The 23,972-nt window shown below is 39.1% G+C and overlaps 1 protein-coding gene and 1 non-coding gene across 2 annotated transcripts in view; both read left to right on the top strand.

The window, feature by feature from the left end:
- The first annotated feature begins 8,246 nt into the window (after positions 1-8,246).
- Positions 8,247-23,972, top strand: part of WDR49 (WD repeat domain 49) — a 109,379-nt gene continuing 93,653 nt past the window's right edge. Inside the window, 1 exon segment of the mRNA XM_087817821.1 lies at positions 8,247-8,390. Within this exon segment, the coding sequence (XP_087673947.1) occupies positions 8,247-8,390 (144 nt within the window).
- On the top strand, positions 12,560-12,666 carry LOC148092936 (U6 spliceosomal RNA). The gene has a single exon (XR_015714728.1). It is a non-coding gene; the product is annotated as a U6 spliceosomal RNA (small nuclear RNA).

Consider the following 23,972-nt stretch of genomic DNA (forward strand, 5'->3'; position numbering starts at 1 on the left):
CCTCAGTGCGACTGTCATGGTCTGGACCCGCTTCTGCAGCCAGGCCCCCGCCCCTCCTCCCGGGCCTCCTTCCCTATGCATGAGCCCTCCACACGACACTGCTTCTGTCCCCAGAAATCCACCGTGAACTCGGTTCCCTCCAGACCTTTGACATACTGTGTCCTCTGCTTAAACCCTCTTCTTCCTGCTCTTACCTGGCAAACAGCGAATCAGCACTTGGGTGCCATCAGAGCTATGGTTTCTTTCAATCACATCTTCTTTCCTCACCTTGCAACTTTGGGTTAGGAGGCCCCGCGTGTCCTTCCTTGAATCCAGCTCATCAGCTCTCTTAGAGCACTGTAGGTAGTTCCTCTGCTTATTTGCTATCTCGCCCTACTAGATCGTGAGCTTCATGAGAGTAGGGGCCAGCCTGTCTTTGTGACTTTATATCGCCAGTGCCTAGCACTGTGCTTGGCCCTTAGTATCAGTCACTGTATGGGGAAATGAATGAATGAATGGGTGAAGACACAAATATATTTACATTGTATTTCTTTGAGAGAGTTCACTTGCTATAAACAAGTACCAAAATCCCCACTGTGATCCAACAGGAGAAGCAGGTGGTATAGGGCTCAGCGTGTGGCAGATGTACAGGTGCTTGACTGACAGATCCATTAGTTGATCATATGATTTCACTCATCATCATTTAGAAACTATTGTCAGAGTCCACATTCATGTTCTGGATATTACACATATGACTATAATAATATTACCTGGGACGTAACATCTTCTCTTTCTCTGTGGCACTCACAACATTCTTATACTTTCCCCCTCCCCTCTTTTTAAAATTAAGTATTGGAAGGGACTTTAAAAATCATGTGATTTAAGTTTTTAGATGAAGATTCTGAAACCAGAGAAGTTGAATAACTTTCCCCAAGGTCAAGCAGCTGGTTGTTGTCATAGATCTGTATCATTATTTCCTTTGTTGGAAACCTGACTCACTTCCCTAAATTTAGCATCCCACTTGGTAAATCTGTGAGCCCAGACCATTACCACTGCTATATTTTCCCAGTAGGTGGATGAGCTCTTTCTCTGAGCCGACTGTCTCCCTCTCCGCACTTGCACACATCTGCAGTGGACACGAACACAGTAATCAGCATCCTCCCATCTGTGCACTCCCTGCCTCATTCGGGACTGCACTTTAAAGGACCTTGTGTTTTGTGTGTGTGTTTTTTCAGACATTGGCAAGAATTAATCTTGAAAGTTACAAAACCAAAATATGTTGAGTAAATTAAGACCCATTTTCTCTGACAGCATTTGGTCTAGGCAGTGATTGCAAAAGCTCCATCTGCATTTTGCAAGATGCCATCTCTATGAGTACACTTAACAACCTGATTTAGGAGTGTACTTCTGATATGAATTTGACTATTGCTGCTCCTGCCACGGAGAAATAGAGGCCCTTGGTCTTTAGGGCTTTTCATCAGAGTGCCATTTCGGGAGCACTGTGTTCTGCGAGAAATATTTATTGTGGCCGTGCTCTCTTGGGATCGCAGCTTTCAATCTTTTAGAGTGCATTTGTCTCAGAACTTTGATTTTTACAAGTTTTTGAATTTCTTTTTATTGCCTTTTATTTTTTAAAATTTCTTTGCTTTCCTACATAGACTTTCTTAGAGTAAAGAAAAGTGAAATGGCTGCATTTTTCACAGGAGTGAAAAATTTTCTGAGTTTGTGTGTGTGATAAATACAGGATTGGCCCAAGGGCAGAAGTATGAAATACATAATTATCTCCAAATTACACTTCTGCCACCCAATTAGTGATCAGTGCTCATCCAAAGCTCTGTGACTACTCACTGTCCTCCTGTGCTCATTAGGCAACTTGCCTGAGAAGCTACACTCCTACACATCTCTTCTCCCTCTCCCTGCCTTTCTCTATGTATATGTACATATACATGTATATGAATATGCATATGTACATGTATGATCTTTCCCTGAGGCTAACCCATTCAGAGAGTCCATATTGAATTAAAATCTGCTTCCCTTCTAGAATAGTTTTTAATGCTTTATAAACAAAACATCTGATTCTGAGGATTTGGGGACTCAACCTGAGAGTCGCTTTATGACAGACAGTAGTTACACTGTTTTGGTTTGGGGAAAAAGCCATTTCTGATGTTATTAAAGCTCGGTTCAGACAGTGCCAGACAGACCAGTTAGTTCTTCTCAGAGAAGACTTCTGTAGTTACCATTAGTGCGATTCATTCTAAGAGAGAAAATGTTTCTTCAAAGTGTTAAAAACCACACATACACACACATTGCATTCATAACCCACCTTGAAAATATTGATATGGAATAGATTTAGACATTAGCATGCCCTAGAAGCAATAGGAAGGATTATACAATCCTGGCTTCAATATGAAGCTTCATGACATGGGTAATTTTGCTTCATTCTGTTTTACAACTGCAATGTTCCAGCCCCTCTGTGAACTCCTGTATGGCCTCCCCGAGCTTGGAGCAATTTGCTTTCCTCCGAGTGTGTACTAATATTAATGCTGATTCTTGTGCATAATGTTCCTGCAATTTACAGACAGCTTTCACCATGTTATGTCATTTTAACCTTAAAGCCATTCAGTGACCTAAATAACATTGCTATCTTCATTTGGAGAAATGAGTCAGTTTGCTCAAGATTATAGCGTTGAAAGCGAGAGGTCCGAAATTTGAGCCCGGTATTCTAACTGCAAATTCTAAGCTCCTTTGACTTTATTACCTAGGCTATGCTTTATTATTTTCCCACTTTCCCCACTCCTCCGCTCCCAAACTGGATTAGAATTTACGACAGTGTTTAGCAGATTATACTGTACATGGTTTTACACTATGGACTACATAGAAGAGTCTGAGTTTTGAGTTCCAGCTTTGCTACTTCTTTGCTATTGGACAAATTGCTTAATCTGCTTAAGCCTCAGTTTATAAATAATGTTGACCAGAATAGTGCCTACATCATAGGATTTCAAAGAGAATTAAATGACAAAAAATTGGTGTAAAGTCTTAGCAGAGACCATAACATGACATTATTATATTATGCAATTTACAAGTTGTGTGAAGTTGGGAAAGATACTTAATCATGCTTAGTTCCATCATCAGTTTAAAAAAAAAAAAAAAAAAAAGGGACAATATTAAGTACTGTGCAGGCATATCATGAGGTTTAATAGAATATCATTTGTGAAAGGGCCTAACACAGTACTTGGCGCATACTAGGAACTCAATAATTGTTAATTTCCAACCTACCTGCTTTCTTTCTCTCTTCAAAGAGGAAATCAATACGTGTTTACTGGATTTTCAGTGACTCCTTTCATGCAATGATTTTATGACTATTTTTTAGTGGTTCTATACATAGATGCAAGTATTCGATATCAAGGTGACTTTGACAAACTGTTCTAAAGCTCCAAGTAGAATAAAGCGCAGCGTTTTCTCAGAGAGGCGACATAAAGGAACCTGGTAACCTCGTTCAGAGTAATTGCCCAGAAAGTGGCTCCCTAGTGAAACCTTCGCGGACAACCAGCAAGTCCACTGCGACCTTGAACATAGACATTGGATTTCAAAGAGAAGTATTTGTTCAAGCAAAGAGGAGCTCAAAAGTGATTAACTGTTCAGAAGACCCATCAGAATTTGCTCTAAAAGACTGAACTTGAGATATTTTTTAGGCACTGATTCTTAATATTCAATTCAGTAGACTCTATGTGTCTCCTGATAAAGCCCCTTTTCAAATGGGTAGGGATTCTGAAGTCAATAATTGGGATTTTCTCAATTTTACATTTCCTTCCATATATTTTTAAATTTGGCCACCACCCTTTGCTTAGACTAGAACTTAAAATACAATGACAAGTAATTTATTGCAGAATTGCACACTTAGTTATTTTAGGATATCATTATTTCACAAATTCTCTTGTTCAAATACTCGAACAATCTGAGAAATGCTGTTATGAAAATAGTTTTGTTACTTTGGACATTGTGTTTGGACATTGTTCAGCAGATCAGAGGAAAGCAAACATTGTGTTTCCTCCGATTTAACAGGGGACCTGCTTTCTCAAGAGATAGGATTAATTTGAAACCAACATTTACTGTTAACCTGTATCTCTGAGCAACGGTGGGCATAGAGCTGTGTCTCACTCCTCTTTGCTTTTCTGGTGCTAGAGTAGCGCCTGGCACAGTGTAAGGCCTCAACACATTTTCATCTTACGTAGAAATTATACATACATGCATATATATACACACATATAATAAATGCTTTGTTTCAAGAGCGCTTGAATAGTGTATTAAAAGTGCCTTGAAGGTGCACTTTCCAATTTTGTTTCCCTCATTTTCTTATATCACGGAATCCTGCCACTGAATCTCACTCAATGCCCCCTATTCCCAGGACCCTGCCCTGCAAACTCAAAGCTGTAGGTGAATTTCACTTCCCACCCATCCTATTTTACAGATGAGTTCCCACTGCTATGTGCTGTGTAGTTATGCAAAGCTCTGCGCTGGGCAATGTAAGGCATCGGTGAGGCACTGTCCTTGTTCTTAGGGAGTTAATGTAGTCAGAGAGATACACAGGCAACTAATTATATTTCAAGGCAGAAAGAAAAAGTGCTGTGGTGAAAGTACAAACAAAATGCTGTGGTTGCAGAGTGGAGGGAGTAATTAAGTTGGACTGGGAGGATCAGGAGCAAGGAAGGAAAGGAACTAATATTTATTGAGGGCCTAGAAGCTGCCAAAAGCACGGCTGGTGCTTTCTTTCCCTCAGGCTCTGGGAGGAGATTGGGTTTAAAGTGAGCCCGGGGAGCCCTGGCCTGTGTGGCTCCCCCCAGTCAAGGGCATGCACCTGGCTACAGGTTCATTTCCCTGCCCCAGGCGGGGCCAGTGCAGGAGGCCTCTCTCACATCCATGTTTCTCTCTCCCCCCTCCCTCCCCCTTCCCTTCCTCTCTCTCTGAAAAATCAAGTGAAAGTTAACAACAACAACAACAACAAAAGAGCCCAGAGAGATATGGCGACTGGGCCATATTAGGAAGGCCCATGTTTAAGAAGCGAGGAGACCATGGGAAGCCACCCTTCCTTCTACTGGCCCCAAGGGACAGGGACGGGACAAGAAGCAGCCTCAGCAGCCTCAGCTTGAAATGGTTCGGTGGGCAATGGGGTGGAACCTGACTTCCGTTAAAGTGAGGAGGTGTTGGGGAGGGTTCTAGGCACAGGTGAAGAATTTTAGTAAGAAAAGGCTTCACTGCGAGGGGAGGGCAAACATAGGGAAGGGGAATTAGAGGAAAGACGAGGCCCGCGTTTGTGTCGATGAGTATAAATTACTGGGGAAAACAGAGCAGGGATTTGGGGTTGCGCTGGGGAGTTATGAAAAAGACACATATGGGGGTGCTTGTTCAATGGGGAGAGCAAATCAGTCCCAAGGTGCCAGAGGGGGCAAAGGAGAGTGGGTGTCTGTGCTTGCTTTGCTCTCTTGGGTGCTTTGCTCTCCAGGATGCTAGTAGTGCTGGCCCATTCCTAAAGAGGTGGGAGCAAGTGTTGGTTCATTTGTTAGCATTCTCTCTCAGCTCAACCCTCCACTCCTTCAGAGCATGGACTATCTCCATCACTACACTGTTCTCCAAAGAGCCTGCTATTGGAGTGGGCATGTGGCAGATAGTGACAAAATCATAATTGCTTCATGACAAGCAAGAAGATACATTTCAGCAGAGTCAAGAGGCTAGTTATGGATTTTCCAGGGTTGTGGAAATTTAACCTGAAAATTAACCATACACTTCCAAAGTGGTTTAAAGCCATTTATGATTTTATGATCAAGAACTATCTCTAATGACATAATTTTACAGAAAGAACATGGTGTCAATTTATTAACTTCTAGAGTAATGTGTTAGCTGCTCGTTATATTTTCCTGTTTTGATTAATGAAAACGTTTAGAGCTGCATCTTTATGAAGGCCAAGTAAGCCAGGCAGTTTGACCGTCTTAGAATAATGAGAGAGGCCCTGGCCGGTGCGGCTCAATTGGTTGGGCGTCGTACCATACACCAAAAGGTTACTAGTTGGATTCCTGGTCACAGCACATGCCCGAGGTGCAGGCTTGATCCCCTGTAGGGGGTGATAGGAGACAGCAGGTCAATGTTTTCCCCTCACTTCGATGTTTCTCTCTCTCCCTCTCCCTTCCTCTCTCTCTAAAAATCAATAGAAAAAATCTTTAAAAAAAGAATAGAGAATTTTGCATCACCAGCCAGTGGGATACCTACCTCTCCTGCAACTTCCCTCATTAGTGTCTGTTACTGAGCAAAGCCCAGCTCTCCAGAATACCACTATAAAACATTCTGCAGACATTTATGGACAGATCCAGCTCATCTAAACTATTATTAATTTACAAGTTAGGATGGGATAAGACAAATTTTGTTCTTATGTGAGATAACTTAGGGGAATTTATAATATTAGCTCTTAAAATGGTTTCCTAGCTCACGTGAAATGATAAGCCAAAACAGGGACATTGGTGGTAGACATGTCCCTTTTGCTTTCCTGTGCCCCTGATACACAGCTATAATATATGATGCCACTCTTTTCCTCTGAGCCAAGATAGGACTTCAGAATCCTTCTCAACACAGCACTATAAACAGCAAGAGGTTGGGACTGGGCTGAAAGATGAACTAGACAGGTAATTGCTTCTAAAAAACTATAAACCGTTTGGGACAGGTCCCAGGTCCAATTCAGGACTTGACATAGGATAGGTTTTTAATAAATGATTTTTGGAATAAATGATGGACAGATAGATAGATGAATTAGTGAATTCATAAATGTCATGTCTTTTCTTTTTCTTAAACTGGTATAGGAATGTCTGCAGGAAGCTTCCTTCCCTGTGTTGAAGGCAATGTACTGCGTGCCACCATGTGTCTTGTAAGTACCAGCTCATACAGTGATAGGGTGGAAAGGACCTAGAGACTATTTAGTGACAACTTTTCAGTTTTACAGAGACAAAAATAAGGTGCAGAGAGGGGAACATCTGTAATCAGGCTCCTGAGGAGGGAGCCAGGCAGGCTGCCCACTGTATCTCACCCCTTACTGACCGAGTGGCCTGTGGCATTTGCCGTGTCTCTTCATCTATACAGGGGCACAGAGATCTTACCTGCCCAGAGGGTTGTTGCGAAGCTTGAGGTAAGGAATACAAAGTGCTCACTGTAGTGCCTGGCACACTGCAAATAGTCTAAAAATGTCAACATGTCTTCTTTTCCCTCTTTTATATTAATAGTAGCTGAACCAGTGATGGTACTATAAGTAGTTTTATCATAAGGTTAATCATATTATATGTTGCTGTTTTTTGTCATATTTTCAGTGAATTGAAAATTCTTTCAGACCATCCCCACTTTAGGCAAAGAGAATATAAGGAATGGATTCTTATTAAATAAGAAAAAAGAACCGCAACATTTCCTGTGCAAAACATATAATTCTTGAATGTTATGCCCTTTTCTTTGGCTAATCATATCATTTCATAATACACGCCATGCTTCATAGAAAATATATTTATAAAAGACGACTTTAAATAACACAGCAATAAGATTTAATGAAAACTGAGTGGGCTGAATTGTCCTTTAAAAAAACCCCTCAGCATTTGCATTATATAGTCCACCCTTCAGGTCAGTTATTAGCTGGGGGCTGGGGGAGGAAGAAAGGAAGAGTTGTAGTTGGCTCTATGTCGGTTGCCAGGAAACATACAAAAGCAGCAGCGACAGAGGAAACAAACAACCGGCCCGGCGGGAAGGTGGCCTTCAGGGCAGCGCTTCGCGGGACACAAACCCTGCAGCTGCCCATCCAATGTCTCCAGACAAGACAGCGGAGTTTCAAACCGCAGCATGTTCGTAGAAACGAGGTTAGCCAACAAGGTTTTGAGAAGTTGCTTTTCTAATGCACTTGACATGAGGATTAGGAGCTGCTCTCTGTGTCAGTTGCTATAAATATGGGGGAAACTTTACCCATTTTTAACCAAGTCAGGTTCAACAGCGTGTAAGGAGGGGGTGTTTTAAAACATTGGACTGCGGACTTTGACAATAAACTGTGAAAGTGTGGGGGACGAGGGCTTCCATTCTCTCCCTCTCAGCTCGAACATTCTGCCTCCTTCTTATAAGCCTTGAAGTGGATTTGGATTTGGATTTGGAATTCTATTGCTAAGTTGGGTTTCTTTTCAAAGATACTTGTTGAAGGAAGAAAAAAAAAGTCTAGAAATAGTTGAAGGCTCTTGAAAAGAGGCGAAGCCATTATGAGTTACCAGAGTGCTGCACTTGAGCTGAACAAGGGGTCGGAGCCTGGGCCGGAAAGAACAGAAGGTGAAGGCCACGGCACAGCTCTGCTCGAAAACCAACTCAGTGCGGGCGACTTTGTCAAAATACAGAGGGCCTTTGAGGTAAGCACTAATCGTATATACTGGAGGCTTGGAGTTGCTACTGAAGGAGACTAGATGAAACAGGGAGATTTTCCTCTTAAAAATTGTTATGTATTTAATGGTTAAAATATATTTAATGGTTTTATATATTTAATGGTTAAGTTCACACAGTGACAGATGATTACTAGACTTAGGGAGGTGATCAAATTATAAGGTATAAAGATGTTGAATCGCTATATTGTACACCTGAGACTAACACAACCAATATAAGATCATACACCAAATATAGTTAAATTAAAAAAATAATTAATAAAAAAGAAAACCAAATAAAGGTATTATTCTTAAAAACAAAACAAACGAAACAAAATGGAATTGAAAAGAATTGATCAGGCTTGGATTTAAAACCAGAGTAACTTCATCCCTCTATTCTTCCAGTCAAATTATATTATTTAATTTAGTGTGAAAGTGCTGCTGTTGAATACCATTACCACGGAGGAAGGAAAATGAATTATTGGACAAAATTCTTCTTAGAGATCAACGAAAAGTTATGGTTATGAGTGGGGAAAGCCAGATGTCTAAGGCGACTCCCAGCAATAGCTGCTCTTGCACGTAACAGGGAAGTAAAACTCTGCATCGCAACATGCGCCTCTAGTTTGTGAAAATCCCCCCCCCCCCCCCAGGTGACCCAGCTCCTTTTCAAAGCTGATTTTGGCACTTCCTTGTCTGGAGATCCCACATGAAGGACCCGTCTCCCACTCTTTTTCTAAATTTTGGAACAATGCCAATGAAAACAAAATGTAAAGTTTTCATTTTAATTATACACATGAAATAAAGCTTAGGAATTCTAACTATAAATGAATATTTTTTTCTCTCTTAGTTAATCAGTTGGGAATTCTGCAGCTATGCTCCATAAAGAGCCCATATTAAAATGGTTTTTAGTTTCTCACGCGGATAGGAAGAAGTGATCTGTGCTGTGGAATTTAGGTAGGCATGAGCCTCCAATCTTTCTACTTCATTATGTTTGTTAAAATATGATCTCAGGGCTTCAGAAGGTCCTCCCAGGCTGCTTGGAAGTGTCCATATTAATTTGAAACCCACATACAATGTTTTGGAATATTACCTTGAAATTAACAAAGTATGATGAAATCTAAAAACTGTATTATACTGTAATTGGCACAAATTTTAATCTTTAGCTATTCCAAAAAAAAAAAAAAGGTTGCTAACCACTGAAAAACTGCTGTACTGTGTTTTGTATAACATGTTAGATTTTACCTGTGTTGATAAATTAATGTCCCAACAGTATCGATCATTTCTTCATGATAGAATCTACCATAGTTAGTAGCAAAGACCTGCTCTGCCCTACACTTTTTTCATTCTTATCTTTACATATTTGCTGTTCATCCAACCCCCTTTGTCTGAAAGATTTCAGTGCTGCTCATGTCCAATGCCCCAAATAAATTTGGCATATTTTGATAAATATAGCAAACAATTTGACAGGACATTTGGAAAAACATGTCAGCAGGTTATGACAGCTCTGACTCTGGAATGAATAAAAATGTGGCAGTTTTGTTCTGGTGCTAAGAACACAAATAATCTGAATGCTCAGGTTTATTAGGAGAGTCAACATTATAAAGTCAATATGTTAGAGAATGAAACCGTTCAGAAAGATGGGGGGTGGGTGTTCTTTTCAAATTACTGATTGATTATTTGGGGTAAATCCATGTGAAACTGGTCAATTAAATCTCAAGATTTTTTTTTCTTTTTTTCACTTTAAACGTTTCAAAGGCCAGACCACTTAATTTGAAATTACCAGTTGGAGAAACACGTATTACTGATGGGAGAAGAGATTGCAGTCCAGAGCTATTGTGAACATAGAGAATCTAATGATAGCTTTTTAAAAAAAGAAATTGAACTTTGCAGGTGTACTATCAAGGAAAAAAAAAGTCTCTCCATTTTTTAACAGACTCAACACACACAGAATGGAATAATTCAATGGCAAATGTGTAGGTAGGACTAAAAGTTAGGCCCTTGATCCAACACGATTTCCAAACACAGTGTGGACACCTAGAGAAGAATGATACCCTAGGCGATTTCACTGGAGCCCAGCCCGTCTGTCATGAGCGTTGGGCCCACAGGCTACAGGTACAGATAGAGCTGTGAAAGGAAACATTGCCCTCGGCAGCTGTCCTGCAACACTGAACTGTAAAGGCAGTGATTTGTAGCCCAGTCACTGACACATCATCTTAGAGATTGACTCTAGATCCCTTTATCTCTTATTTTGTTTATTGTTTATATGTAGTCTCCTTATTTGGATCTGAAGAGTTGTCAGACGTGAGGTAAAGCCCATCCCCTTTAATAGCTGTAGTGATGCTTGATTGAAAATGGGAAGTTGGGTCCTTCAATTGTATAGCAAATATTTTACACATATTTCCAAATGAAATGTTGCATATCATATAAATCTTAGTAGTAATATTTAGAAATAAAGTAAGTCAAATTCTTATGTTTATCGTGTGACAGTACAAATGAGTCACAATCACTTAATGTTTGAAATCCAGTTTTGCGAATTATGATGTGACTGTGCCAATCACTTAACCTCTTTGGGCCTCAGTTTCCTTTATTTCTAACTTGGGGATAATAGAGTTGTTATGAGGATTAAGTGAGAGCTCAATTAACAGCTATTACATGCTCACTTAGCCGAGGGTGAACCACATGGTCTCTAATGTCTTCATTCTAATTCATATATTTCCTAAAGGCAATTAAATTTTAATAACACTCACTGCTCCGCTTCTACATTTCTTTTAGCTGTGGTAGGAAGTGGGGATAGTAAGATTTTCAAAGATATAAATTCACATAGAAGAGAGCAAAAGCATCATTTCCCATCTCCTGCTTTATATTTTAATAGCATTCGAAACATTTTAATTGATGCCATGATCCTTTCTTTTAGAGCAAAAGTTTCCTGGGTAGAAGTACTAGAAAAATAACTTATGAATTTCATTTTCTTTCAAGTGATGGTGTCCAAAAAGCCATATGTCAGCTGGAAGGGAGGGAAACGTGTATTATTCATAGAATTGTAAAATGGCTGTTCCCCAAAGCTTCCTATAGCTCCTATGATGCTTAGAGAAATGGCACGGCCTCTGGGTATTCCTATTATTTTGATGTCAACCATAATTTACATGTTCTTAGGTACTTCAAAAGCCAGCTATTGTGTAAGGAAGGATGGCTGTGGCTTGCTGATTTGATAGGAATGTTGAGAAGTAGAAATTATGGGCCAAGGGAAAGTTGGGAAAGGTGATGGGCCTAGAGCTGGGGGCTGGCCCCATCTACTCCATGCTGCCATTTACCCAAGCTCTGAGAAATCTTTAAATTAAAATAGCTAGAAACGGTGTTTCCTAAACCATATGTAAAAGGTGGAGTGTTTATACTCAGAGCAGGAAAGGCCAAAACCAGTTCAGGGTGAGAAAGGCAGAGTAAAGGCCTGAGCAGGAAGCCCCACCGACGTTCAGGGAGGGTTCTCGGAACAAACCTGTCCCGGGCGTGGGGGGGGGGGGGCGCAAAATGGAATCTGAACACTATGCACTTGTGCCAACTTCACCTCAAAGGACCGGGGAAGTTCAGGAGGCAATGGCGCAGGTCTGAGAATCGTGCTTGAGGTGTAATGAAGTGAATGATCCACAGGACGTAGGATATCCTCGTGCTTGATTGTCTTTGTAAAGTTCCACTGATGGCTGCAGACAGGTTCTCCCGCAGGGCTATCGGCAATGCTTCTTCGCTCCAACAGGTCGAAGCTGAGGGGCCTGACGCCCTGCCAGGCAGGCTAGGCTCAAGGGGTCAAGAGAATCAGACTTAGTCCTGTTCTACCTTTCCATTGTCTTTCTTTCAAAACGCCCAGGATTACTCCCAATTCATTAAGGAACAGTCTTCTCTTGTCTTCTCACTGCCCGTTGTATCTTCACTATCAAGTTACCCAAATGGACAGGAGTTCCTGGACATGTCTCATGTGCTGACTATTCTCATCTCTGGCTTCTTTCCTTTCTACCCCAGGAACCACCATCTCAAAAACATAAATAAAGTCACCCTTCCTTGTTCCATTTCCTTTCTTTAGAACTGTTAGATTTTGCTCCTCTCTGACAAAATATGAGACAGTCCCTAAAGTTTTAAAAATGAAATAAAACTGATCGTTAAAAATTCTGGTGCTCACTTCGGCAGCACATGTACTAAAACTGGAACAACACAGAGAAGATTAGCATGGCCCCCGCACAAGTGTGACATGCAAATTCATGAAGCAAAAAACAACAACAAAACCACACACACACACACACACACACACACACACACACAACTCTGTATTATGTTCTTCAATAAACTTTCAAATTTAAAAACCTTCATTTTTATAGTGTGCAAACTGTGTAAAATAGCTCACACATGATAGAGGTTCCTTTCTCACTCATGTAAAGTAGAAAGCGGGTGTTTCTATTTGGTGGCAGCGCCAAGTAATTCAGGTGCTCAGGCTCCTTGTAACGTCTACCTTCCATGCCCCCCACGCATCGAGCTAGTGCTTGGGGGAAGGGGTGCAGGAGCACATGGGAAGGTTTTGTGGGCTCCCATCCCAACTGCAAGGGCGACTGGAGAATGTAGACAGGCGTGTGCCCAGAAAACAATCTCACCACACTTCTCAGAGTTTAATGGCAGGAGATTTTTCTTCGCTCCTATAAACCAGCATGCTTCATTTTGTAAATGAAGGAGAGTCATGTGCCAAATAGTGCTTTGTGTTCTGCCTTAGCCGCCAGGAAGTTAAAAGCTAAATTTAGTGTTCAATTGATAGAACTATTTTTAACATCGGTTTTTCTGGAACAATTATCTGCTATTTTCATTATATGACTCTTGCTCTTTTATCTTTGCTTTAATGGTCCAGCTGCCTATGAACCTTCTGTTGTAACGGAACTAAAACTCTTTCTGGAAATCAGTGGAGGTAAAATGGTGAATACGAATTTAATGCTTTTCAAGCATGGTAAGATCTGCTAAAGCACTTCTATATGTATTTTGATATTTGATACTCTCACCAACCTGGAATGTGGGCAGGGCCGACATTTTTATTTCCCATTTACACATAAGGAGAACACAGCTCAAAAATGTGTAATTGAATTACCCCTGGGGCAGAAGGAGCCAGGGCTCAGGGGGCAGACTGTTGGCTCTCCAGCCCATTGTATGGCATGGCTCCCACTGGCCACAAGACAACCTCTCTTTGGGACATTGCTCTAAGGGACAGGGTAAGGACTGCATTAGCTAAATGAGCATTGCTAAGTTAATAGCACACAGGCACTGTATCTCACTATCTTGGAATTAATGTGTAATCAGCAAATAAGCAATAATTCCTACAATAAAATCAGTGCAGAGAAAGAATGGATGAATAAAAGGAAAAGATAAGAATATTCCATTATTTTTTTAATTATATTTTCCTTTCTAAAGGCTTCTCAGTGGAGACGTGTGAGAAGGCAAACAGGTAAAGCTTAATTTATAACTCTCTTATATGGTGCAGAGTGCACACAGCAGCTCAGTCAATTCATCACCTACTGAAAAAAGAAGCAGGTCAGAACATGTCTCACCCTAACTCTCTCAGTGGAATCAAAACCCCTATTTTTGATGGCAGCAGAAAAATCAGTGAGGCTCTGCAAGTCCCTCTTCTCAGCATTAGGTAATAGTGTAAAGACAAATCCAATTCCACTGCAGCTGGCACAATTGGAAATGACAGAGGACTCTGGTGGTTTGGTCCAACTTGTTAGAATTCATGGGTGAGGTTAGCAAACAATGTCATCACTAAAACGCAATAAGTGAAGTTGTGTGTCAACACATGAAAAATTGGTTTTCCTTGAATGCTGTGGCCTTTGAGCTGAATTCTGTGACAACTTCTAACAGCTTCATGCCTTTTCCAATTTCTCTGTGTGCTTCTGGAACAGGTGTTTATAAACATTAATCTGGATCAGAGAGGCTGACGAGCAGTGCTTTTGGTGAACAAATGTTTTAACCTTGAGCTTGGGCCAGGACTGGAGCAGAGGAGGCAACCAGGAAACTTGTTATAAAGGCGAGAGAAGGGCAGCAAAGGTGCTGTTGCTATTCATTTGTGGTGCATGTAGCCAGACCTGTAGACCAAATCCTACTTTTTCAAATTTCCTGAGAATTAAAAGAAAACAAAGAACTGTAATTTGTGCCATTTTGACTTCACATTTCTCACATATTACCAAGTATAGCATACCCAATAATGACACAAGGCCCCACCAACTCTGTTGTTACAAATAGGGAGCCTCTGAATTGTCCCTTGATGATTTCTGACTTTTTTCCTAGACTCTGTGTCACACTTGCTCAGGCACAAGTTCCTTGGGGTCTTTTCTTTCTTCTTCATGTCTTACCACCGTTTTGTGGATGTGACTCTCATTAAATCTCGACTCTCTGGGCACCAGCGTTCTCTGCTGAGGATGGGCAGGTACACTGTTTTCCTCTACCCCTTGGCTTCCCGTGTGTGCATGCTTCTTCCCTAATTCTCAACACAGCTGAGGCCAGGTTGTCACACTGGTCTTGCTATAGACCCGCACTGTCCAACATGGTGGCCACAAACCATATGTAGCTATTTAAATTAAAATGAAATGAAATAAGAATTTAATAAAATAAAACATTCAGTTCATCAAAAGCAAAGCCACATTTAAAGTACTCAGTAGCCACATGTGGCTAGTAGCTACCATATTGGACAGCTAAGGAAGGAAAAGATGCAGGCCAATCTATATGTGGGGTGCAGAAATTTGAGAAAGTTCCCATCTGATTGACATCTCCTCTTCTCCTCTTCCTCCTCTCATCTTCCTCTTTTTCTCCCCTTCATTCCTGTGACTTACAAGTTAAATTTCTTTATTAGTAGAAAGTGGAGAATAAGACTAAGAGTTTGGCAAGAAAACTTGGAAGGGTTCCAAGTAGTTTAGAGGACCTTTTTGAGGTTGGAGAGCCTGTGTTTTCTTACAGTGATAACATTCTGCCCATTTGTATGACCGTTGTCCATCAGTGTTCAGCAGCCTGCATGTGGGCCTGGAGAAGATGCTTTTCCAGGGCTAGTTACTAGATACCTGAAATAATGAGAGATCAAAGGTATGAGTATAATGACCGGAGATTGACTGAAGTGTTGGACCTTTGGTTTGAGAAATGGAATAGCAAGGAGGAGATGATAATTTGGGTATAACGGTTTTCTTCTAGAACCTGGTTGGGAATCTTTCTGACTTTTGAGTCATTTCATGCTTACTTTATTGATTTGGAGTTCATATATAAATTTTGAGTATAACATCATAAAGTTTGAGGGTTCTAAGTAAATATCTTTTACCAAAACTGCATGAGGTCATTTGAGTATACACATTCCAACCTCATATTTTTCAGCTTTGTTGGTGAACATGTTATGCTAGAGATAATCAAGTTTGGTTGAAATCAATGTATTTGTGCTGTGATAAAAGTGATTAGGAATTAAAAGTCCTTGTTTGTAGGCCCACTTTTGCCAATAGTGTGCTTTGTGTCCTGAGAAGTCTTTTTAACTCTCTGGGCCTCAGTGTTTTCCTTTTAAATGAAAAGTTTGGTGTAGATTCTCTAAACTTTCTCCCAGCTCTAAAATGCATGGAATTCAGGATGCATTAAATCCTTTGACTCAATTTATGGTTTCTAACAAAAGAACAAGAGCCCAGATGCCCATCAGTAGATGAGTGGATAAAAAAGCTGTGGTACACTTACACAATGAAATATTACACGACTGTAAAAAAGAAGGAAATCTCACTTTTGTGACAGCATGGATGGACCTGGAGGGTATTAAGCTAAATGAAATATGCCATTCAGGGAAAGGCAAATATCATATGATCTTACTTATATGTGGAATCTAATGAACAAAATAAACCAATGAACAAAATAGAACCAGAGACGTGATTAGGTGGAACAGACTGACAGCTGTCAGAGGGGAGGTGGCTGAGGAGACTAGATGAAAGAAGGTGAAAGATTTAGCTAAAGAACATATATGCATAACCCATAGACACAGAGAGCAGTGTGGTGATAGTCAGAGGGAAATGTAGGTGGGGGCTGGGTGAAGGTGGGCAAAGTGGGTGGAAATGGGGACAGGAAGAGACTTCGCTTGGGGCAATGGGCACACAATGTGGTATGCAGATGATGTTTTATTGAGGTGTACACTTGAAACCTGTATGGTTTTGTGAACCAATGTCACCCCAATAAATTCAATTAAAATATTTAAAATAACAACAATTAAAATGGTTTTTATAAACAGTACATGTTTAACCTTTTGTAGTGATATTTCCAGATGGAGCTCATTGAAGCTCAGTTGTCTCTTGGTGGCACCATTCCTCTGGGCAGGCTCATGACCCCAAGTTTCTAGCTTAAACAAAACAGATAATAGTAATAAATATCACTTAGGCCTAAAGCAGAGAACTGAAAACTTCCATAGATAGAGAAAAATGATATGGACAATTATACATCTCGGCGATTACAATTATCTTCATTTAAAAGTGAAAGATAGATTTATAGATTTTGTTTTTCCTGCAGCTGCAATTCAATTTCAATTTTTCCAATTTATAAGGAAATCTAACTGCTGAAATTTTGGTTTGGGAAAGTTTAGTTCCAAAGTTTAAATTCAGTACAGGGATTTCAAGGTGTGTGTCTTTGTTAGTCACAAAATTTAAACTCCATTTAGTTTGGTGAGCTTTTGAATCATTGATATCATCATGTAAATGAAAATTAAAACCAACTAAAATCAGTTGAAGCAAGAGAAACAGCACTATGAACCTCGGCTGGTAGGCTGGTCTCCTGTTCTGTTCTTCAGTCTCTCATGAATGTTCACTGGGAGGTGAAAATTGCAGGGGGTGATGTCAACTGATGCCTCTGTTTTGAAATTACATATCTAATTTGCTCCAGAAGATGCTCATAGGGTTTGACAGCACACCCTAATACATATTCATTACCAATGTTCTTTGTAACCAAGGGAAATTGAGGCAAGTGAGGCAGCATAAAGCATGAGAAAGCAACGTGTTAATTTTAAATTTAATTACAGAGATGGGGGCAGAATGCATGTTGATAGTGCATATTAATTCCGCTGTCACGAAACATTACCCCCAAATCATGCCAAATGTTTCGCAGAAAAAAAATGTTGTTTATGGTGAGGCGCTTGTTAAAACTAGAGGATTCTGAGGAAAACAAGATTCTGAAACCCTATTAGAAACTATTTTTTCATGTAGAGAAAAAGAAACATTGCAGAATTCTAATGATCAAAAGTAAAAGCAGGAAGAAAAAAGCTTTCCAACTAAGGAGAGGTGGCTGGGCCATACCAGATTTCTGTTTATGGAATTTTATGGAATGTTTAAAGGTTAAATTCAGTATGAATTTGGAAAAAACAGTAATTAGTATGATTCTTGTGATCTCTTTACTTTTGGTACCTAGAACCACGTGTCATTCATTGTGACCAGCACACTTCGCCTCCCCACCTAAGTATAAGGATTTGAAGAGCATAGGCCTTGTCTGTCTTGTTCGCAGCTGGTGATGAGTGCTTAGAATAGAGTTTGACATGGAGCAGGCAGTTAATAAGTGTTTGCTTAATAAATAAACCTACCCCATGCTAGCTTGTGTCGTTTACATGCCCAATAGATCAATAAATAGATATATAGAAGGATGGATGGATGGATGGATGGATGGATGGATGGATGGATGGATGGATGGACGGATGGAAAGATTTCTCTAAGTGCCTTACAATTCATCATTAGGCATTAATTTTTGGGATCTGGAAGAAAATACTAACACTGGATAAGGGTAGTGATCCTTGGGTCATTGACATGCAAACACACTGTCAGTTTTGACAGAGGAGAAAATACCCAGATTTCTGATCCAGTGGAATTATGTTCTCTCCATAGTTTGTAACTGGGAACTGTATTCTTGTCTTGGGCAAGTCCTTATTTACAGAGTAGGAGAAAAGAAACTTTGTCTTTCCTCATTTCATTATAAAATATTGCTATATATAGGAAAAAGTTAAGGGAAAAAACAAACAACATTTCTGAGAGGTAGCAGGTTTTTGAAAGAACTGAATGTCTGCTTTGGGAATGTATTGCTCTGTTCTACCAGAAAGTATGTAAATGTTTAGGCTTACTAGAACTATTTTTTAGCAACTGATGAGTTCTATAAGGGTGAGAATACCACAACTTGGTAAGCTTTGGAGCAATATAGGCAATCTCATATACTTTTGATGGAAATGTAAATTTGTCCAACCACCTCCAGAGGAGGGTTTGGGGAGATACATAAAAAACTTTCAGAATGTGCAAATTCTTTGACTCAGCAATTCTGCTTCTAGGAAATTTCCCTCAGGAAATAATTGGGCAACTGAGCAAAGATATATGCATAGGGATGTTACTGGGTTGTTTACATAAAACAGCAAAGATAGAAAATAATAGGGGTTTGTAAATTGTATGTCTTCTCCTTAGAAAATTGTGCAGCCATTAAAAATGATGATAAAGACCAGTATATATTGTATAGGCACAGCTTCATGACATGACCTAAAGTGGGAAAGCAGCAGAGATATGTATATCATGACACCATTTGGTGAATAAAACACAGATATTTATATTTCTGCCTAGAAAAAATCTGAAAGACCGATGGCATTATGGAGGTTTTTAATTTTGGGTTTATCTATATCTTATATGTTCTATAGTAAAAACAGATTATTTTGTGCAAAAATGAACAATTTTAAAAATGCACTGGCACACACACATTGCCAATTGAAAGCACATGATATCTTCCTTAAGAAAAAAAGGCTGTCAAGTTTCTTACAAAGGGTATTTTCTTGAAGGTTTGCACTTAAGTTTAGTGCTCAGTTTTCCTATACGTTACAGTGAAACCCAAATTTTGCAAAGCTCAGAAGCTGAAGGGAATTTTACAGAGTTCATTTTTTGTTTTTATAAACAAGATAGGCAGCTCACTAGCACTAACTGTACCTGCAGAAAAGCATTTATAGGCAGAAGGAAATGATTTTTACAATATTCTCTGAAAGGGATTCAGGGAGACAGGAACCTTTTCTAATGGTCTAAAGTTGTGCATGCTGAAATAATCAACCGGACATGCTGAATATATTACCTGTCTTGCAAGAAAAGTCAGAGGAAATAACTGATTATTTTCTTACATAGCGAAATAACATAGCAAAATAAATTTACAAACATTATCTTAGGGAGGGCTGAATGAGAATATGTTTTTCAATGGATCATACACTTTTCACTTTTACCAGAAAATGAGTTCTCAGAGACACAGGGGCACTAAATTTTACCTCAAAAAAACCCAGAGAGAGAATATTGACTAATAGGAGTGACAGGCATACATTAAAACACGATTAGGTAGTTTTTATTTGGTAGGTCTACATCAAATTAGAACAAATTGGAAGAAAATTTTATTAAACCCATATAAATTAAATTTTCAAGTGAAGGGACTGAGAATTAATTATTTTGTGCTCTATGTTTTATAATGAAATCAAATTTTCTAAATTCTTACTATTTCCCTAATTATACTGAATACATGCTAGTGAATTTAGCTTGATGTGGATGTATCTTCAACAATAATAACTGTTTGAATGGAATTATTTAATGAAAAAATGGTCTTATATACAGATTATCTTATTGGACCTTCAGACAAACACTGAGGCAGGTTATGGCTGGCCTGTGGTGACACAAATATTATTTAACAAACTCAGGCATAAAACCCAGCTGCTATAAAAATTAGTACTGATTTAAATATGTAAGTATATATGTATACATACAGATATACATACATACATATACATATATATATATATACATATACATATAAAAAATATATATATCCAGCCCTGGCCACTTTGGCTCAGTTGATTGGAGCATTGTTCTGGTTGTGGGTTTGATTCCTGCTCATGGCACATACCTAGGTTGCAGGTTCAATCTGGTTGGGGTACATAATGAAGGCAACAGATAGATTCACATCAATGTTTCTCTCTCTCTGTCTCTCTTCCTCTCTCTCTAAAATCAATAGACATATCCTTGGGTGAGGATTTATGGATATATATATTAATATATATACATATATATACATACATATATCTACAAAGATAGCTCAAAGAGAAATTATTTTGCCACTCACTACTGAAATTAACACAGGTTGAGAGTTTGTAGAAATTAAATCATAGTATACACAAGCTCATGTTCAAATTGAAGGATTATTTTTTCTTCCTTTCTGTGAAGTAACATTTTGCCAAGAAGTTTAAGGCAAAAATCTCTAGCTCACCTAAAGTTCATAGAGTAGCAGTACACGTGGCTCAAGACAAGAGGGAAGCTACTGTTACTCACAGTGATGAAATGTAAGTCTTATGTGTATGAAATGGTCGCCTGGTCTTGGTTTCTGGGAACAGGTAAACTTTCACCGGGCTCACTTAGGATAGTTTATATTTATGCCTCTGAGGAAGAGCAGCTGACAGAATGTGTACACAGTTTCTGTTTCATGTTATGCCTCAAACTAGCATCTGCTGTCATGATGGCAATGGTCAGAGACACAGGGCTTCACATCCGATTGTGGAGTCTCCTACACATATTCTTCTGACCTACTAAGAAGTCTCTTAGAATCATCTAGTTAGCAACTAGCTAACCCTGATAGATAGGACCAGCTTATTTTATTTTTAAAAAGAACTTTGTGTATTGATTTTAGAGAAAGAAAGGACAGGAGGGGGGGAGAGAAGTTTGTTGTTCCACTTATTTATGCATTCATTGGTTGATTCTTGTATGTGCCCTGACCAAGAATCGAACCTGCAATCTTGGTGCATCAGGCAGTGCTCTAACCAACTGAGCTACTTGGCCAGGGCAGATTAGTTTATTAAAATTAGTAATTTTGTACAACTTCAGAGGCCTTACACACACACATACACACACACACACAAGCACACACATCAACAAATGAATTTAGCTTAAATCTTCAGCGAAGAGTCATTGTTATCATGATGACTTAATTTATAGTCTTATTCTTTAAAACCTTTAGCAGAGAATTAACTCTTATGGAGTGTAAGTGTGCTATGCTCACATGAAATTATCCCATGCGGTATACATACATTGAATTATCAACTAATCCTGAGATCGGCCCTAAGAGCTAGTTATTATGATCCCCATTAGAGGTGCAGTAGCTGAGGCTGAGGCAACTATACAACCACACAATCTCCTTACCACAGCTTGTGATGTATACTGTAATATATATATGTGTGTGTGTGTGTGTATATATATAAAAATATAGCAGAATGAATGAAGTAATCTTAGGCCCAGAACGTAAATGGGAGCCACTGACAAAATAAGAGTTAATCATATGGTTAAGCATTTGTGCTTTAAAACTTCTATAAAAGATCACATACTTTAATTGTACATTTAACTAATTTATTAAAGCGACATACTAGAATAAAATAAACCACATACTTATTGATCAAGGCATAATGGTTCTTGAATAAGTTGAGATTTTTCAGTAAAGGCAAATTCCTAAATTTTACCCAAAGATATGCCAAAAATCATGGTTTTATTTTAAACTTAAAACAACAAAAGCTAATGAGTGAACAATCAGTAATGGAACTGTCAGGTATATCATACAGTTGTACCTTTCTGTCAAATTTCTTAAAGTGGGAGTACTCATCAAATCTTCCCAGTGCATACTGGCATTATCAATGTGCAGAAATTATTTTCATTGTTTAACTCACTTCAGGGAAGAAAATTTGTTTTAGTCTTTGTTTATGGTCTAGTTCCAATTTCATATTCCAGAATATATAAAAGATTGTTTTGATATTTGTCTGTCAGAAGAGTTTCTTGTTCTTAGAAATAAAAATAAGTTATTACTTTATAGGAGGAAAATACTCTGAGATTCAGCTTTAAAATATATATATATTTTAAAAATGGGACACTAACATAGATAAGAGGTTGATTGATGTGATGCAATGATTTAAGTACAAGGTCAACATTGACTCAGTTTTCAAATAGTTTGCAGTTTTGGCTCAGATGGAGTGTTTTTAGGATCAGATTTCTTTCTCTACACTTAAAATACGGGTCACTGAAAAATTTCCATCTATCTAAGCTTTTTAGACTAAAAATAATTTAAGAAAGATAAGAATAATGGACTTCTGAGTAGTTCAAAGGGATAGATATCAATTATTTCACAGGAAGTTAATTTAATTAAAAACCTAGATTAACTTCTGTTAAATACTTGATTACATAGTTCTGGCACACATAATATCCTGCCTCAAGTTGACTATATTTTTGTGGGTCTACTTCTGAGCTCTCTGATCTGATCCATTGATATATTTATCTATTCTTATGCCAATACCACACTGTCTTGGTTACTATAACTTTTTAAAAAAATTTATCTTTATTGTTGAAAGTATTACAGGTGTCCCATTTCTCCCCCCCCCAATTGACCCCCTCCACTTCGCTCGTACCCCCTCCCCAGGCCTTCACCCTGTTCTTGACTGTGTCCATGGGTTATGCATATATACATATAACTTCTGTGGTTAATCTCTTCCCACCCTCCACCACCCTTCCCTCTTTCCTCTGAAATATGATCATCTGTTGCATGCGTCAATGTCTCTGGATCTATTTAGTTCATCAGATTCTTTTGTTCATTAGCTTCTTCTTAAAGAAGACCCTTCCTGTAGTGCTGGTCTGGTGGTGATGAACTCCTTTAGCTTTTCCTTGTCTGTGAAGCTCTTTATCTGACCTTCAGTTCTAAATGACAGCTTTGCGGGGTAGAGCAATCTTGGTTGTAGGTCCTTGTTTTTCATCACTTTGAATATTTCTTGCCACCCCCTCCTGGCCTGCAAGGTTTCTGTTGAGAAATCAGTTGACAGTTGTATGGGTGCTCCCTTGTAGGTAACTAATTGCTTTTCTCTTGCTGCTTTTAAGATTCTCTCTTTGTCTTTAACCTTTGGCATTTTAGTTATGATGTGTCTTGCTGTGGGCCTCTTTGGGTTCCTCTTGTTTGGGGCTCTCTGTGCTTCCTGGACTTGTAAGTCTATTTCTTTCCCCAGGTAGGGGGCTTTTTCTGTAATTATTTTTTCAAATAGGTTTTCGATTTCTTGCTCTCTTTCCTCTCCTTCTGGCAGCCCAATAATACGATGTTGGGCCTCTTGAAGTTGTCCCAGAGCCTCCTTATGCTATCTTCATATTTCTGGATTCTGTTTTCTTTTTGCTCTTGTGGTTGGGTGTTTTTTGTTTACTATGTTCCAAATTGCTGATTTGATTCTCAGTGTCTTCTACTCTACTGTTGATTCCCTGTAAATTATTCATTTCAGTTCATGTAGCCTTCCTTTCTGATTGGTATTTTATTATGTTGTCAATTTCCTCAGTTATTTTCATAATAATATGCTTGAGCGTCCTTATAAACAAAATTCTGAATGCTGTATCTGTTAGCTTGCTTGGATCTATTTCATTTAGTTCCTTTTCTAGAGCTTTCTTCTGTTCTTTCCTTTGTGACATGTTTCTTTGCCTCCACAGTTTGGCTGCTTCCAGGTGTTTGTTTCTATGTATTGGGTAGAGCTGCTTTGTCTCCTGG

The sequence above is a fragment of the Miniopterus natalensis genome, chromosome 6 (assembly GCF_054644295.1).
Source record: "Miniopterus natalensis isolate mMinNat1 chromosome 6, mMinNat1.hap1, whole genome shotgun sequence".
In the NCBI taxonomy this organism is placed as follows: Eukaryota; Metazoa; Chordata; class Mammalia; order Chiroptera; family Miniopteridae; genus Miniopterus; species Miniopterus natalensis.